We start from the raw sequence: 19,014 nt of genomic DNA on the forward strand, positions 1-19,014 counted from the left end.
CTGTGACACTGCTAGTGCTCTTCTTAATTCTACACTATCTGAATTTTTCAGAGTTTTGAAGGTATTCCTGTCCCGAACTGCTCAGCGTATTCCATACATGACAGGTGGGCGAGTGATGAGAATGTTGGCTGTTATTCTCCTGGTAGTCTTTTGGTTTCTCGTTGGCTGGACTTCTGCAATAACCCAAAATTTGGAGAGAAACATTCCACTCATTGGCCAAGGGCAAACATCTGACCACCTGATCTTCAATATGTGCCTCATAGACCGCTGGGATTACATGATGGCTGTTGGTATGTTAATTTTCTAGTTTATCTTTAATTTCTGAAATAAAGCTTGGTTGCCTTTTTATTTTTCTTCTTTTAGAATATCTTAAAATGTCGTCAAACTGCCTAATATCATGTGGGAAGCTTCTATGGAAATCAAATATTGGCATGTATGTTTTTTAAATGGGTTGAGAAGTAAAACACAACTAAATATACCAAGACTTTTATGACTTTCAAAGGTTTGTAACTTGGATTGTGGTAACAAAGTGATGGGTGCTCAAGAAATTTCATCTTTGAAGTCGGAAGGTATCTAGCTCTTCTACACTATTGAAGTGATACATTGTGGGTAGATTAATGCAGGCTTTTTGCTTCTTCACCACAGAACTGATGGAGCTCTTGTGTGAGGAGGGAAAGAACTTGCAAAACGGCTCGTTGACAAGCTTACAGAGATTAGTATCAAAGTGATGGGCATAGGAGATACACATCAAACATCCCAACTTAATGTATTTGTTAGATGTGCTCTCACTGCTTGGGATAGGCAGGAGCTAAAATATGACATGCTGCAGAATTCATATTAAGGAGAAAAATGACTCATTTTTGTTTCCTTAGTTTTATAACAAACAGTGGATTCCACATGCCAGGGTTCAGTTATACAGTATAATGTCCTTCCTCCCGGTGGCCAGGCAGCTTCTGTGCTTCTGCACCCAGAGCTGTTGTTTCTAGTGCAGCCCAGTGTTTTGCAGTCTGAAATAATTTCTTACCTTTCTTCCCTTTCCCTGCTTCCACCATGGACATCCCACTGACAGAGCCCTTCTGCTGAGGATTAGGGAGAGGTAATGGTGCACATGAGAGTGCAGATAAGATGGACAGAAGCAGCCTGGGGATATGAGTGTTTTCTCTGTAAGTGGTGTACAGAAAGCCAGTGTGTGGTAATACACAGCAGTTTTAAAGGGCAAAACACTGCTGCCAGCTTCACCAAGGGCTTTCCGTTGCTCTAAGGTGTCCCTGTGCTTTGTTTGTCTCTCCTTAGTGTAGGATCTCAGAGTCAGTCAGGCACACTGATACTCCACATGTCAGTATGCTCACTAGTAAACCACACAGAAGGGAGTATAAAGGAGTACGTTTTGCAATGCATCTCAATTTGGGCCCTTTTGGAGGGGTGTACTGGTAAAATATAATTATACTTTGCAGTAATGGAATAGAACTATCGCCAGAGATGTTGTAAAATTAATAACAAAAGAGAATTAAATGTGGAACACTTGATGATGTTGTCTGCACTAACCCATTTTGCATTAATATTTTACTGTATTTCACAACCAGTAATACAGTGTAGTTTTATAAAAACTTTGATGGTGGTGGTTGTTGCATTAGGGCAAACAAATGTTTCCATTCTCTGAATTTTGTAGCTATGGTAGTGTAGTGATTAACAATTCAGATCTTAATACCTAATTATGATCAATTATTATTATTATTATTATGATCCCTTTTTAGCAAATTGCTGTCTGCTGAGTGTTGGAAAAAGCAAGAATCATTTTTTAAGGCATATTTACATTTAGAGGGGTTTTAAATGTTTTTCAAAATACATTCAAGGGCAGTAGAGGCAAAGCTAGCTCTCAAGCCTGAATGAAATTGGGCAGAATTTCTTATGTTCTGTCATTTTGCCTTCTTACCCAAACTATCATGTAGGAAGAGTTTGTGCAAGTCTTCAGTAAACTATGCAGCCACATTAGTAGTACCAGGAGATGTATGCCTACAAGTCTATACTAACAAGTGTGTGTCAGTATATATATATGTATATATTTATTTATATATGTGTGTGTCTATGTATGGGTGTGTATATGCACTTCAAGATCTTTATTGTTAATTACAGTCTGAAAACCTTACAGCCAGTAGGAACTAGTTCCAAAATCAGATAATTCATCTCAGAGATGTGTAAGGAGAAACACTCATAATGTAGGACCTCTTTTATTCCTATAATTGACTGAGAGCAGCCTTGCAAAAGATTCTATGTGATAAATTAATTGATAGGTTATGATATTTGATTTAAAATGATAAAAGAAAAATGCTGGATGATAATTTATGAAAGGCTTGTTATTTCACTTAATTTAGTCAGGCCCAGTATTTTATATAAAACTAGAGTGTGTTTTGGAATATATTCTGTCACCTGTAGCCTTGCTGAAACACCTCCCTGTTTCACTTATCTGTCAATGGTTTACTGAAGTGCAGAGAGGGAATTTTCAAGGTCACAGATTAGTGAAGTGAGAATTAACAAGGCTCTGTTAGAAAGTCGTAATGAGATGAATCCTTTATGCTACCAGAGATTATTGGAGTTTGGATTTATGAAGCATTTTCCATACTAATCATGCTACTTAGGCTCTATCTCTGGAGACTTTTATTGCAGTGAATGTTTTATATTTACATTTCCATTAAGTTTAAGAGGATGCTCTCTGTGAGAGAAGTAGGGACTTAGAAACAAAAATTGTCACCATTTCTAGCATTGCCTCTGTACTCTGATATGCTGATGAGAAAAATTAGCATTCAGTAAATCTTATTTTATCTACATAATGTAATGTAAGTTAGTATGCATTTTCCTTGAGGTTGGATACTTGTGGGTAGCTTATTTGTTACTTGCCTAGTTTCTTTTATTTCCTTTGTGTTCATTTCTACATCACTTTCAAGGTTGGGGCATCTATCTCATTGACAAGCTGTGGCATGCTTGACAATATGAAATTTTAGAGAAAGACCTGAGGGCTTGAAAACACTCACCCACAAAGACTTTTTCCTATGGCCTGAATATATTCTATACCTGTCACAGCCAGGTTCCAAATTAGAAAAAAAAGCAAGCGATAAACTTTTGGTACCTAAGGCCTTGCAGTGTCACAGATCAAACTATTATTCTTTATCATGAGGGAAAGATCCTATAAGTGAATCAGATATCAGCACAGGATTTAAAAGAACTTCCCAGAAACCAGGAAAAAAGCGCAAAATAGTAAGTTTAATGAACTGAGCCCCAGGCAGGAGAGAAAGGCAGGCAGAGAGATAAACATGCATGCACAAACACAAATAAAACACAGATGTGAAATCTTGGCAGGTGGATGATCCTGACTTCAGCTGGGCTGGGGTTTCACCCAGCACAGGTAGGATTTGAACTGTAGTTTTTTAAAATCCCCCCCTGCATTCTGTGTGTGGTTCTCAATGTTTTATTTAAACTAGAAATGAATAACAGGTATTAACTAAGCGCAGGGAGGTATTTTTCCTGTTTGATTCCCGGCTGGCAGGAGTTGTGCTGCTCCCACGCAGCTGGCCTGAGCTGCTGCCATAGCCTGTTAACCAGTGGGTCATGCTTTGGGTCTTGGGCATCAAGAGGATTTTGAACACGAGACTGCATCATGATTACAGGATGCCCTCAGCCAGGAAAAGGAACAAAGGTAGTATTTCAGACTGTTCCCAAAAGAACTCCCTCCCACTGTTCATTTGTTGATATTGAACGTATATAATCTTTGCATCTAAAGAGGGCGTGAGGTGCCAGGACAGGCTCTGACAGACTGGGCATTAAGACTGCCTGTACAGTTTTGAGCTAGGGCATTGTAATACAGCCTTACGAGGCCCTTTATTAAATTTTCTACAGGCCCTCTACCGCATTCAGTGAATGAGTGATTATTATTTCTTTTTGTTATCCCCATTTGATGTGGCCCTATGCCATATTCGGGGTGTGTTGTTAAGAGCATGCAATGAATAAAGAACTGTTCATTTCTAAATGGTCATTTTTAAGCCATGTTCTCCTTAGCATCAATGTACAAAGATTAAAGCCAAAATCATCAACAGTAGCTACCCATTTTGAGTGTCTGTCTTAAGACATCTAGGGACTATTTTTTCGGAGTACTATTTATAGCCTCCTCTGTGTGTAAAGCACAACCAGGAGGCACTTGTTAGAATCTGGCACTGATGAGGATCTGGCTTCAGTTCTCACATTAGATACTCAGAAAATGTATCATGTAAAAATAGTGATCACTTGTGAAAAGCTTACTCTTAAGTTATAAGACCAGGGCTGCATAAAATGTTTGCAGCAAAAAGGAAAAGAATGCTGTTTTACAAAGGAGCCTTCATCTCTGTCCCTTTCCTGCTTGTAACCCACTCCTCCCGCCACCGTGGACACCTGTGTGCAGTTTATGTCCCTCATCTCTAGAATATTGTAAATCTGGAACAGGTATGGTGAAGAGCAACAAAGATGATGAGTGGTGCTGGAACCCCCAGGTTGAGCAGTTTGGGTTGCATTACTCTCTGCAGTAATGTTGCTTTTTCTTGATATCTGTTACATCACAGCTGAAATTCCGTGGCCCTTATTTAGGCACCATTTCTACAAAGTATTTCTGCAATGGAAACCATATTTGAGTTGCCTTAGGTGCATGTTTATGTATTGGTAAATGGCATATTAAGTGGCTTCTGCAAGCCATCCATGGGAAGAGATGGCTTTGGGACAGGCTGGAAGACACTGATTTCCTCTTGTCTTTTTATCACCCTCTTTGGAATCCACTTCTTGTACTGCTCCAAGTCTTTTCAGCCCTTCAGGTACTTTGGATACCATTGACATTTGCTTGCATCCTCTTTAAAATGTGAGAGAAGAGGTCCCACATCAGCTTGCTTTCAGCTGCTGGTGGTAAATCTTTCTGATGCTGTTCTCCCTCTTTCCTCCACACACAAGTGGAGAGGATGATGGGGCGCATGGAGACAGAAGAGTGGCCAGCTGACTTCAATAACAACAGTGGGCTGTGAAAGGAATGAGTCAAGACAGCACATCTGTGTAGAGGAAGGAATAAAATGCATGAGTATAAGGGCTAAGAAAAGTGCAGAAATTAGGGGAGTTCCTAGAGATTATAGACTTGAGTGCTGGTATATGTTCCATACAGCGAGACTCCTAGGCATGTTGCTCACACTCACGTCAGTGGATATGTCTCCATTGCCAGCAAAAGCCATCTCTAGGTCACCCTCAAGCCATGGGGCCCACAGACTGTGGGTCAGTATGTCCCTTGTATTACTTCAGGTGGACCTTCAAGGCAATCCTGTGGCTGTGTGGAGGACAGAGTGTGCTGTGCTCCCCACCAGCCCATTGATCCTTGCTCTTTTCTCTCAGCCTTGCACAGACACAGGACATGGAAGTTCTGGTAGAAAAAAAAGTCAGGATTTGGCACCATTAATTCTTTCTCCACACATAGGTGTCTGTGTTGCTCTGCCTAACTAATTAAAATGATGCTGAGATATGGTGAGAGGGACAGATAAACCTCCGGTAATTTATAATTTGCTAGGAATAACTCAGCGCTAAAGACTTATACATGTAATTGTATAATAAAACAGCGCTAAAGACTTATACGTTCATATATTTCAGTTCACTGAAATATATGAAAAACCTTTCAGTTGCAGAAAAAAACTTCTCTTACGACATGGTGCAACTCTCCAGGTGGGAGATTGGACGCAGTGAGGCAGAAAGGCTGTGCTGGCTGGAAACACAGGAGCAACTGAGGATACAATTTTTTTTCCTATTTTAAAATGGTGCGTGCTTGGCTCCAGCTGGCACCCTGAGCTAATGAACGGATGGAAGAGCCGTGCTTCCAGATCCATAGCTCACTTCATTTCAGTGAAGGGGATTTAAAATGTAGACATTAGTTGGATGAAATGAAGTGTGATGGAGAAGTAGATGAGTTGTTGCAGTTGTGGTATGGATGTAAGTAGAGTAGAGTTGTACTCAGTAATTTGTGTCCAAAACCTGAGGAAAAAATAGTGTAACTGTTGGAACAGTACTGTTTTGACACCAGAATACCAAATTTAGTCACATTGCAGCTGTAATGGTCTTTCCCTTATTAGTGTAAGGAAAGGACATAGAACATATCATCATCTCTGGAGAGCAGTGACCTGTTCTTTGGCCTACAATGGTGCTGTTTAAGCAGATGAGTGTGGTCAGATGTGGAACATCATACAGAATGATGAAAATGGGCTTTAATCCTTCAGGGATGTCTTCTTTTTGCAGGTAGATTTTGGACAGCAGAGTGCAAGCAAGCATGGGGATGGGTATCCTGGCCCCAGGGAGCTCACTTCAGCATCTCTTGCCCACAGCCATCTCCAACAAGAGGCCAGCCTGAAGAAGCCCAAGAGAAAGGCATTTCTGGCAGGGTAGGAGGGCTGAGAAACATTCAAGGCAGCCTGAAATAGCTCACTTTCCTTTCCCAACCATGGCGGGAAGGAAACTCACAGTTTAGGATTTAAGCTCTTCACAAACATGGGTAAATTTATTTCCACTGTCATCTTTCAGTGACAGGGTGGCGTTATCCCCATTTTACACAGTCACAGCTGAGGCACAATAAGATTAGGGTTATATGGTCCGTTTAATCTGGGTGCCTATTTTGCAATGCCTTTGGCTCAGTTACAGAGCTTAGTCAAATCTATATATAACGTTTTGTATAGTCTCACTGGCTACAAATACAGCCCTGTATGCTTAGTTTTGCTGCAAATTGCAGCAAAATGATGAGGCTGGCACCCAAATAGCAAGAGAAATGCTCTCTGTGATCATCTCTGCAAAGTTTGGCTTGAATGGGGACTTTTTTCATATTCACAGGAGCTTGAGGTACAGACAAAGTTAGAATTCAGTTGTACATGTGCACAAGAGTGGTTTTTTTCCCTGCATTTTTTTTTCTCTCATTCACTAGACATCTAAATGTCATTTGCAACAAATTACAGAGCTTTCTTCATTAGCCAATCTTGATTTATCTCTGGAATTGCTCTGTCACATGCATTAAATGAGTTTGGTCTGTTAAGAAATTATATAGTTAACTGAATATTATATATGTAAAAGAGAGTAAGTTAATGCTGCATATGTGGTATTTTTATTTTAGTGCTGTACAAGCTTTGCTGTAGAAGTAAGGATGAAGTACTTTCCTTAGACCTCAAGTTGGTGTGTAAGCCATGTTCAAAAATCCAGCTTTCCATTTCTTGATTTTTCATGTTTCCTTATATGATCTTTGCTTTTCTGAATCCATTTTTTTAACCTCTCCTGAAATCATCCCCTCACTGCCTTTACTCCATTTGCTGTGGGTGTTCTCTATCCACTCAAGTGTAAGGAGGCTCTCAATGACTTTTCTAGATCTTGAAAGAGAGGAAAGTGACTTTGATCACTGATTTCAGTTCATCATATATTGCTCTGCAGTACTGTGCAGTCAGGCGAAGTACAGACTTCTGCAGAGCAGGCAACAAGAGAGGATATGGATTAACATGTGAATTTACTTGTGCTGGGGGCTGGACCGGTGGGAGTGGGTCAGTCTGCACTCACCATGCTGTGCAAGTCATGACACAACTCAGCTAATGGACACTGAAAGCAAATGTCTCAGAGATTGTCTCTGGACACAGCTTTGCCTTGTACTGGCTTTAAATTTTCAACACAGACAACTGCATGCTTAGCAAAACTTAGTAAATATATTAACCTAGATCTTCTGAGGAAGTTTAAGTCAGTAATACCAACCCTGAGTCTGTCCTTTTCTATAGAGCACATACATATCACCAACTATGAATATGTATCATTGTTCTTCATTATCAGAAGATGCAGAATATGAGCAATGGCCTAAACACATCCCAGTTGAGCAGACATGGTGCACTCTTAGTTGTAACAGGCCAGTGGCATTGGGCAAGAGTCTGGTCCAGTGTATTGGATGACCAAGCTAAGTGTTCTGAAATCCTTAATTTTCTGAAAAAATGATGAGCATTGCAAACAAAATGAACAATCATGGTTTATTAAACACCGAAGAATATAACTAAGCAGGTTGATTAGGTAGTGCAAAGACCAGATGAAAGGTTATGTGGGTAAGAAGTAGGTAGTGACTAGGAAGAGAGATATTTAAAGATGAATTAATTTGTGCATATAACATACTGAAGTCACATTACATTTTCATTTCTTACCTTTCATTCATATCTACATCCATTTATGCCTTTAAAGCAATTGTGTTTTTTCTTACTCTCTTATCTGTCAAAGATTTGCGCCCAAAATCTGAATGCCTGGTTTGGACAGTTACAGAGTAGCTACTGCAAGTTTTTTTTCAGAGGTCTTTTATTCTTTATTTTTTTACTTCACATCTTCTGTCCAGATAGCTGTTGACAGCTCTCTCCCCTTGGAATTTCAATCGTTTTTCAGAAGGGGAAAAGAAGGTATTTCTTGTTCTTGTGCTTAATATGTAAAATGGGCTGATTCATAAGCCTTACGACAAATCATACTTAAAGGAACAAGATCATGAGCTTTGAGTTTGGCATTGGTAGGTTTGCAATATGCTTTAGTGGTCAGGAAATCACTCTTCTACACCAGGCTTTTAGTGGAAAATTATTCAGCAAGCCAAAAAGAAATTTCATATAGCATCTCACAGATTTTAATCATTAAAGATATTTGGTGCAAAACAGTCACTAGTGTGCCATAGACAGAACTAATAAGACCTGAGGGTTGACTGGTACATAAGAACTTCGCTGCATGGGGGCCAGATGTGCTTCATTATCTATCTATCTAGTCTGTTTGAACTTATACCTGTGTTTTTCATCAGTGTAATAAATACATTAATATGTCCCCTAATTTTACACTGAGAAATCAAGAAGGCCATATAGAAAAACCATACAGCAAAATTTTATAACACCTTCAGATTTTTGTTACAAATTGCACCATCTGTAGCTAATTATATGAACTTGATTTCCCCCCTCAAGCACAGCTTCTACATACATTTAAGCTGTGTAATTAGTGGTTTAGATAATAAATTGCTTTTCTATCAGTCTGATTTGTTTGTTATTGCTGATGAAATTATTGTAATGGTGGGCTTAGCAAGTAGAACAAATCTGTTATTTTACCTTGTATTTTAAAAGCTATTTCCTATTTGTGTTGCATACCAGATGTCACACTAATTATTATCTGCAGACAGGAATGCCAACTCTGCTCTAAATGTAAAGCTTTCATAAATGCTTTATGCATTAAATGGTGCAAGCTACTGTTATGTTCCAGTATATTAATACTTTGAAATCTTTGTTATATTAGGAAATCCTTGTAACTATGACTGTGAAACTAAAAACTGAAATTTCCAGAATTAATCAGACCTGTTGATCAAATTCTACCTTCATTCCTATTTAGCCCAGCTCATTGAAATTGTTTTTTATTATAGAGGTATGGCTTTTTCACTTTCATTTGTTCTCTGAGATACATGTACACGAAAAATAATAATTCTTGTAAATGTTCAAACTTGGAGCAGTTTTTGGTTTTGGGGTTTTTATCTTCTTAAAAAAAAGCAAAATCTGGCCCACAATCTTTAGTTTAAGTAGGAATACCTTTAGCACATGGAGTTTTATACATGTATTTTCATCCCTTTAAAAGCCAAACTTTTTTAACCTCAGACTCTGTTATCACCTGTAACTGATCTTTTCAGTCATTAAGAGACTTGGCTGGTCTCTCTTCATTTGAGGAAGTGAAAGAGGAATGGACTGTGAGTAGTTTTGTGGAGTATGCCTGTTATTTCACAGTTAGCTCATCTATTCAATTCTGCTGCTAATGTTGGATTTTTTACTGCAGGGGGACTTTGGATGAAAGGCAAAATGAGAGTAAATAGGCTCTCTGGCATGTTCTGGGAAATACCTGCTGAATCGTATTAATAATAAGAGTTTCCATAGAACATAGGACAGTAAGATACAGTGATTTGGCTTTAGCAACCTAATTCTAACCATTTTCTCCTTTTCAATTTCTTCTAAATCAGTATGGATCAATTAAAGCAGTAAATTACAGTGCTTTGAAGAGCGATACATTTCAGTGCCATGATTCTGCATATGCAAGGCAAGTGTACTTAAAGAGAAAAACTAAAACTGCTAACATTTGTAAAGGAGCCTTTAATCATATTTCATCAAAGCAAAATTTCTATTCCATTTGCTCACAGAAGACTTCAGGAGCAAGATGGGTTGGTAGGTCATTCCTGTGTTGGTGTTTTTAGGAAACCAGAGTAATAGACTTCACTGGTAGCATAGCTAGTTATCTAGGAATGAAATTAAAGTAGCAGCCAGTTTGCCCAAGTCGTGAGTGTATGGAGGATGTGGGGAAGACATACCTGCATACGTGCTTTTGTAGAGTTCAAAAGCAGGCTGGAACACATAGTCTCAGAAGATTCATACCATGCTTTCTTAATGTTGACACTCAATAAGATCCCAAGTCAAACTATTACTTAGTCAAAAGATATATTATTGTTGGGATTTTGGTGAGGAGAAACACAAAAATAGCAGCTTGCGTGGATTATGACTTTTCAGATGTTTGTTTCTATGTAACTGGTAAAACTGCAGGGTTTGTGCAGTATATGTTCTAGTAAAAATGATGGTCTTAAAGCTAGGGTATCTATTTTTGATAAAAGTAAGAAACATGCAAAGTGTTGTTCAGAGTTCAGACTGAACCCTTATCAGAGCACAAAGTGATCTATGTAACTGAATTAATTTTCGTTTTATCCAGACTTGTCTTTTATTGATTTTAGCTGAGATTCATAGCAAAATTAGAAGTTTTGAAATGCTATAACAACATAATACAGGTAATCTACAGCAGTTATGGACTATTAAAAGTGAAGGAACCGGAGGTCCAGTTCTCATGAGATACCCAGTGCAGATGTTTTATTTCAATCTGTTGCTGATGGCAGGGTTCACAAGCATTTCTGTCCTTATCCAAACTAGACCAGTAATGATTTGCTGATCACTATCATAGAGTGATGTCACTGGTCACCAGTTCTAGTTACAGCATAATAACATACATTGGCAAAAATAGGTATGAAGAAGAACTCATTTTTTATTATACTACATTTAACTGTAGTTTTTACTGCAAAAATTCAACAAGCAGTGTATGAATAATGATGGGATCACACTCAATTTCTGAAGTTGGTCCAGAGCAATGCCAGCACTGCAGGCGTCTAACATGGAACTGCACATTACTGAATAACACTCAAACACTTCCAGCCATCATCAACGTAGACTGCGAGGCAAGAGGGAGAGAGGCAACAGCTCTACTCATAGCTAGATGGCAGAGCTTTGTTTTTTTTCCAGAAGGCAAATTTTTTCAAGATGTGTGTGAGATAATTTCATTTGTATCAAAATCAAAATTATGTCACAGCAGACAATCCACTGGAAACTGAAGTCAGAGTACTGCTGAGTGCAGATGAGTTAACTCTTAACAGGGTAGTTTAAGCTGATCCTGACACTTTACTCCTCCTTGCTTCCTTTACTCATTTTTCTCCTAACAGGAAGAAACATTATTTTAGAACCTCAGAAATGACTCATCATACTACGGGTACCAGCAGAATTAACTATCATGAACAGAGGAATTTTTTTTAACCCAGAATATATTGTTATACCCAAGTTATAAACCTTTGAAATTAAACTGTTGTCTTCGAAAGCTTGTAGTCTAGTAGTAGCACTGGTATCTGCCTCTATAACAAGAACTAGAGCTACAAATAAAAATAATTGTTATTTTAAGTGAAGTCAGACTTCTGTAGTACCAATTTGAAAAGCAAGCAAGACATTACTAGACATTGTCTTAAAGTTTGTCAACTGAAAAACTGAAACACCATGAATGCAAAGGTTGCTGATCTGGAAAAAAAGAAATGTGTAAAATTAAAGCCAAATGTATCATGTATAGTGACAGTATCTGAAAGAATTTGAATGCCTGTGTGTGTACCTGTGTACATGTATGAGCATATATTGTCTTTGCATAGATATTCACACATACAGAAGATACTACAGTACTTCAGATTTCCTTCCTTTTTCATCTATAAAACTAATTGCAAATTATTTCTTTTTGTTCTTCTCACAGCTGAATTTTTATTCCTCTTGTGGGGTGTTTATCTCTGCTATGCAGTGCGGACAGTCCCATCAGCATTTCATGAGCCACGTTATATGGCTGTTGCAGTTCACAATGAGCTCATTATCTCTGCTATATTCCATACAATTAGGCAAGTGATCTGTAGATCTAGTAATTAACTATTTATCTTTCAGGTCTCATATGGTGCAACTTAAAATGGGTGAATGGCATAGGATGCATAATGGAAGGTCTCATAAATATTTAATTCTGTAAATTAAATGATTACTAAACTTAAAACTGTTCCCATAGGATTCAAGAATATGTGCAATCAACTTGTTAATTGTATAATTAGGGTTTTTTTTCAGTATAGCTAGCTGATATGTTCTTAGATCAAAGTTCAGAATATATGATAAATTAGATATAGCAAAACTACCGTCTGTCTTCAGTCATCTACATACTGCTCACTGGTTTGTATCCCTAGAAACACAGCAGGTAAGAATGTTGGTTTACATGAACTTTTCCTGATGTACAATAGATTGGCAAGGTACAGCTGTATGTTAATTCTACAGGTTATGCATGAAATATAGTGTTTTATATGCTGACATAAAAAATTGTTATGCATATGATGCTGTAACAGTAGTATAAAGCACATGTTTCTTATAAAATCTATAATGAGTTCTACACTTCATACTTGTAAATTATTAGGGTAGTAACAAAAAAAATAAGGGTCTTTGCCAGAGCTACATGAAAATTCCTATATATGCCTTTCCTACAGAGTAACCTGTAAAAATTAATTTGCCCTAGAAAATTCAAAATAGCAAGGTAACATGAATTTCATCTCATCCTGTAAGAGATTCTTATGATTTCCTTATGACATTCTCATGCCTTCCTTTGCCTCCTGACAGACCTTATCTACTAAGATTTTTTTTTTTTTTTTTAATCGCTCCACTGACAGTCTTCAAATACTCTTTTCTGTTCCTTGGCCAGTCTTGGAGCTCACATTTCTCTCTGCCTTCCTGATGTTTGCTTCCAGGAGACATGATTTTTTCTGAGTAAACATCAGCAAAGCAAATCTTTAATCTATATTCCTTCCAGGTGCTCTTTCCCCTTATCATTGTTATAAAGTTTGCTGCACTTTACAGGCTTGCAACTTTCTGTTTGCTTCACCTTCTCCTAACCCCATATCTCAACACCTGCATACTCTCAAAACCTTCTGCTTTATTCCCTAACACAAACATCTGCAGAAATAATGTTTAAAATCTGTATTTGATGGAAGCATTTTTCTTTTCATTCCTGATAGATACAAAATTCAGTTATAATACTTTTGAATTTATTTTAAATAAAATGACAGCTTTTCAGTAAAAATTTCCCCCCATTAATTAATTTTCCTGAACCATATTTTGGGCCATGTTAGAAAATACAGTTCAGTGTATTAGGAGAGCTACTATGTGGGCTGCAATTTTCTTTTAACAATAGGACAGAATGAAAGTAATCTTGGATTAAAGAGGTGGGAAAAAGGGAAAATGTGGCATTTTAATACATGCCTTATGAAGGAGACACAAAAGGATTAGGTCTTTCAGTTTATCCTATTGAGGATCCTGTTCCTTCATCTTAAGGTCTGCTAATTTTGTTCTTCTTTAAAAAAAAAATAAATAAATTTTGCATTGATTCTTTGTCCTCTGTCTGATGCATGCTGGTTTGTTAGAGAACTATCACGCTCTGTTTATGGATAGGAATGCCTAAAATGCACTAGAAGTACATGACCCCTCCTGAGATTATGTCCATTTCTGTATACACAAGTCTTAATCTAGTCTCTTTGAAGTTCACATTTCCTTACTTTTTTTTTTTTTTTTTTTTGCTTCTGTCTTCCCCACCAAATTCTGGATGTAACTGAAAGAGTGGAAATGTAAGACTCAGATTTATATGACGTATCTGAGTTGTCATGAAGTTGAAAGCACTGGGGCTTTGAAGGACACCTACTATTACAAGGCAGTCATCCAGTCTGAAAATTCCCAAAGCTCATATAAGATTGATGTGAGCACTAAATAAAAACTTGAACTGTTTGCATTTTGTTTTCCTTTAAAACTATTGTTCTCATTTCAGAAGCAGAAGTTTCTTGATTATCTTCAGATCAGCATAGCATTAAATTCCTGCACTGCTTTTTCTTTTGTATTACTGAGAAAGAAAAAAAAATGTATGGAAAAAATCTAATTCAAATAGAAACCCCACCTCTGCTTGGTCTGAATGGCTGCTAAAAATGCTAATTTTCTTTCAGTGCTATGGTGTGGATACAACAATCAGTCAAGGTTTCATACATAAAACAAGCAAAAAGCCTTCAGAGAATTTGTTGATTGGAGCTCTTAAGGGTTAACCAAATCCAGTTGGGCATCAGGACCTGGGAGCTTTCTCCCATCTCTGTCTGATGGATGTGGCTGCTGCTGTTTGCATTTTCAGGCATAGCGAGGCTGAGGACATCCACCATGGCACAGTCACACGCAACACATGGCTGGCCACATGGACCAGTGCAGGTCCAACATGTACAGCCCGGTCCTGTTCCTCCTCTGCATCTGATCACGTTCACTAATGAAACATGCATCCTGTGTATGTTCACAAGCACACTACATTCACAGGTCCTTCAAATACGAGCACAGTCCTTAAGCCAATCTAATATCCATCTTAGGGTTTGGGTCCCTGTACCCAATCATGGGATGAGACCTTGGGTCATCCCAGACGTGGGTCTCCCACATGCTGGCTAGTCCAGCCTGTAGTTTGCTCATGAATTGCACATGCACACATGCACTGCGTAAAGAATGAGATCACACAGACTTTAGGATAAGGATTTAATGAGAAATAGGAGATATTGCAGTGATCAGGTACAGGGCTCAGTCAGTGACAACTTGCTTACATGTCACTAGCCCCTTTTATCCTCGCTTCTTTCCATGCTTGTTCTTCCCCCATCTACTTTAGCCCCTCTCTGTCCTTGTCTTCTCCCAAATAAACAACCCACCTCTCATTCCTTTTTTCCTATTGCTCCCCATTTTGCTATGTCTGTTCTCAAATTTGGTATTTCTGATATCATTAGCTGGGTAATCACGGCCTTATATGCTGTTACTGATGTTACATCGGTATCACTGATCTTGGAGGTTCTACTCCTCCCAAAGGCCCCCAGTGCTCCCTTCAATTACCTGTGAGGTTTTTCCATCTTTCAAATTACTTTCTGTTAACCACCTGTGAAATTGTGCCATCCCTCACAGCACTGTATGTAACTTTTGTTCACCTTTCCCTCTGTTATTTGTTATATCCAGCAGTTTCTCATCTCATCTTCAATAGTTTTCATGTTGTGTTTGGTTATCTAAACCTCAGGCCTGAACCTTCTCATATCCCTGCACACCTCAACAGCACCATCCCTGTAAAAAATATTTACAATACTTTATTGTGTTCATGAAACATTTAATGTACAAAGTAGTAAACAAAAAATGATGACTGTATTATTATGGAATATAAGCCAGTGTTTCATGCCAGAATATTTCTGTTAACAAAAGCTTCTGCAAAATGTGCATCTGTGAACTTGGATAAGTTGCAAATGTCATTTCTATTTGAATTATTTGTGTAAACCTGAAAATTAAAAGCCAGTGGTACATCCATTCATCCATTGCACTGCTTTCCATTTCTATCTTTGGGAGCTCACTAAAGCAGATAAACCACGGATGCTCCTGCTAGCTTTAACTGCACCGCTTGTTCTACCACTCTTTTAGAAAACTCAGCGAGGAGTTGCTTCATTTGGGAGGTTCAGCCACTCCTTTCTGAGAATTCGCAAGGCTCTTGGGCCCTGCAGCATTGAGCTGGGCAGTCCTGCAATCAAGGCCATTTCTCTGTTCCCCACTAAAATGCATTTCAGTTCAGTTCAGATTTCTCTTCAACAGCTTATCAGCCGCACTCTGTAGCTGTGATACAATTTATCATAGTACATGTGCTTACTTAACCTAAATTCATCTGTTTGGATCATTAATGTATATAAACTGCCATGACTCCATTCCAGCCAAAGAAACTGTGACAATATAAACCATCCCAAAAAACACCTATATAGAGTGAGAATGGTGGAGTAAGCAATATCTTTTAAAGTCTATTGTTTCTTTTTATATTTTGCTTTGGCTTGTTTTATTGGTTGTTTTTTTCTGAGTTGTTCTGAAATTGTGTTATGTAAGTAAAGCATGTGGATATCATTTTTAGTCTGTGTAAAGCAGTACAGAACAAAACCAGTTTTGTTTGGCCTTCTAATTAAAAGAATCCTAAGGATTGTTAAAAATGTTAAATCTAATGCACTGGAGAAAAGGCAGTGAATTGCAACCCTGAATTCTATTTTCAGATTCATTCTTGCTTCAAGACTTCAGTCTGACTGGATGCTGATGTTGTTCTTTGCACACACGCACTTGACTGTGACAGTCACTGTTGGGCTACTTCTGATCCCTAAGGTAGAGTCTGCTGTCTCTTTTCTTTTGCCAAGACTGAGGAAGATAAGCTTTCTCATGCAGAAGTAATGCTGTATAAAATTAGCAAGCAACTGATACAAAAGGAAGATATAAAATCTGGCTGTTACCTGAAAAGCTGTATATTTTTTTATTTTAAAGACTCTTATACATTTTTAAAGATGCTTTCTTTCAGCTTTCAAAATTCCAAGGGTTTAAAATACTTAAAATATTGATGTGATTAATACAAGAAGGAAAGAATCATGCCTAACAGTGCTTATTTCAGGTATTTGGGTGACCATGCTGCTACCAGAGTTATCAGAGATCAGACAAAGAGTTTAGGCAAAGGGATAGAAAGACTAGGGTATGATGCTAAATAAAACTGGAATGAAGAGCTTGGACTAATTTGGATAGAGAGGTTGGGATTTAAACCAGGCAGTTGTTACAGGCTGAAAAAGGAGAGCCCTTTGTGAGTCCGAGACGGTGCCGGGCAGATGCCGCATACCGGGAGGAGAGGTGGCCCGTGGTAGGGCGCCAGGAGCGGTGCAGGGTAAGAAGATGAGTGTGTGTGGGACACAAGAAGATGGAGGAGGATAGGAGGCAGGGAAGAGAAGAGACAGAGCTCTGAGCACTGCGGCTCGCCTCCCACCAGGCACTGGGAGCCAAGCGACAATATGCCGGTCTCACCAGGGGCAGGAGAACCACAGGCAGCTCCACCTGCCTCTAGCACCGGTCCACGGGGTTTGAATGGAGCTTTCTTCTTACACAGTACCCCAGCAAAGAAAATGATTTCGTAATGGCTTTTGAAATGACCGATAATATTAATCAAAAGGTCAAGATTCAAAGAAAACAGTAAAAGTGAAAGCTACTTATGAAGGAAGAACATTAAGCAGTTCAAGTTAATACAATTTTCAGGTTAATGAAGCTGCTGTTCCTATCGTTTGCCTATGTGTCAGAACAGGGTATGCTGATAACTGTCAGGTATGCATACATTAAACAGTCATAACAAGGGGACACATTGATGCAGCCTTAGTACTGAGTATTTTATTTTAAATTACTTTTCTGGTCTTTAGCAGTAGCCTTATTGTTTTCTATTGTATATTCATATACTTTATTACCTATCTTCCAAGATGCCTTTCTAGACTAACTTAGAAAATCTGTTGACCTTTTTGAAGCTGACTTATAACTACTGATCAACGCTTCCATTTTTAGCTTCTTATCTGTGTAACACTGCACAGACTTTTCTTCCAGCACACCAAAGAATTCGGGGAATTAAGAGAAGATTCACAAGGTTTAGTTCCATTCATAAAGTCCTGAGGTCAGATGACTGTGTGGACAATAATAACTATAGATGAGTGAGTCAATATGAATAAAAAAATAGCTGACAACCTCTCTCCAACTCTTGATCCAAGGATTTGCTAAAACTTAGAAGAGAGAAATTAACTTGTCTTCTTTTTTATTTGTTTCCTTCTTTTCCCCACCTCCCTTTTTTTTTTTTTTTTTTTTTTTTTTTTTCACCTTATCTCTTGCCTTTCAGGGTCAGGATCTAAAATTGGAGAATTGCTTTCTGCAGGATTATTAAACTGTATGGAATATAAAATACAGTCTTATGGTTTTAGCAGCCTAATTGGAAATACTGGCTGAAAGTCTACATCCATACTAGCTTAATGTAAATGCAATATAAAGAGGTTCAGTTAAGCATCAAAATAAGTGTGTGTTTTTTCCTTTACGCAAATCTCTTAAGATTTATGAAGTTAAGCAACCATTAATGAGAGTTCCTTCCATACAATTCTGATATTCTACAGGACACTACTTATGCCAACGATGCCTATAGCTAGTGTTTTGAGTTCAGAAAATCACATAAAATCCATAGAAGGTCATTGTGCCATAAAAACTGTTGATGAAACTCTTATGGTGATGTTGAAGTAAACTTTTGCACTGATGGCGACATCTTTTTTATGAATACTTATTGCAGTTTTCACATTCAAGCAATAACCCAAGAGATGATATAGCTACAGAAGCTTATGAGGATGAGCTTGATATGGGTCGATCTGGATCCTATCTGAACAGCAGTATCAATTCAGCATGGAGTGAACATAGTTTGGATCCTGAAGATATTCGGGTATATATAACATTTAAATAGCATTTATTTTCAAGAACAACACTTTTTCCTATGAGTAAACTCTGAATTTGACTTTTTTTTGCAGATACCAGCTGAGACAGGCCAGCTTAAGTCTCTCAATGATTGCGGTATTAGGTTATATAAAATCTTATGAAAAATATTCACTAGTGTGAAGGGATGCTGCATTACTAGTTGTAATAAAAGTCATATTGGAGGCTAAAGAGGAGGAATCGTCCACAGCAAGAGCTGTTTATCAGTTTACATAAGCACTTTGAATTATCTTGAAGAGCAAACAGCATTTGGTGTCAGTGTGATTACTCATTTGTACGT

General features: G+C 38.1%; 1 protein-coding gene across 2 annotated transcripts in view; it reads left to right on the plus strand.

Moving 5' to 3' along the window:
* GPR158 (G protein-coupled receptor 158) overlaps window positions 1-19,014 on the plus strand; it is a 196,947-nt gene that overhangs the window by 171,799 nt on the left and 6,134 nt on the right. For both annotated transcript variants that reach the window (XM_032991213.2, XM_032991221.2), the window contains exons 7-10: window positions 52-290; window positions 12,109-12,247; window positions 16,463-16,568; window positions 18,538-18,684. In XM_032991213.2, coding sequence (XP_032847104.1) covers window positions 52-290; window positions 12,109-12,247; window positions 16,463-16,568; window positions 18,538-18,684 — 631 coding nt within the window. The remainder of the gene's footprint in view (window positions 1-51; window positions 291-12,108; window positions 12,248-16,462; window positions 16,569-18,537; window positions 18,685-19,014) is intronic.

The sequence above is a fragment of the Tyto alba genome, unplaced genomic scaffold (genome assembly GCF_018691265.1).
Source record: "Tyto alba isolate M040663 unplaced genomic scaffold, T.alba_DEE_v4.0 Super-Scaffold_38, whole genome shotgun sequence".
Lineage (NCBI taxonomy): Eukaryota > Metazoa > Chordata > Aves > Strigiformes > Tytonidae > Tyto > Tyto alba.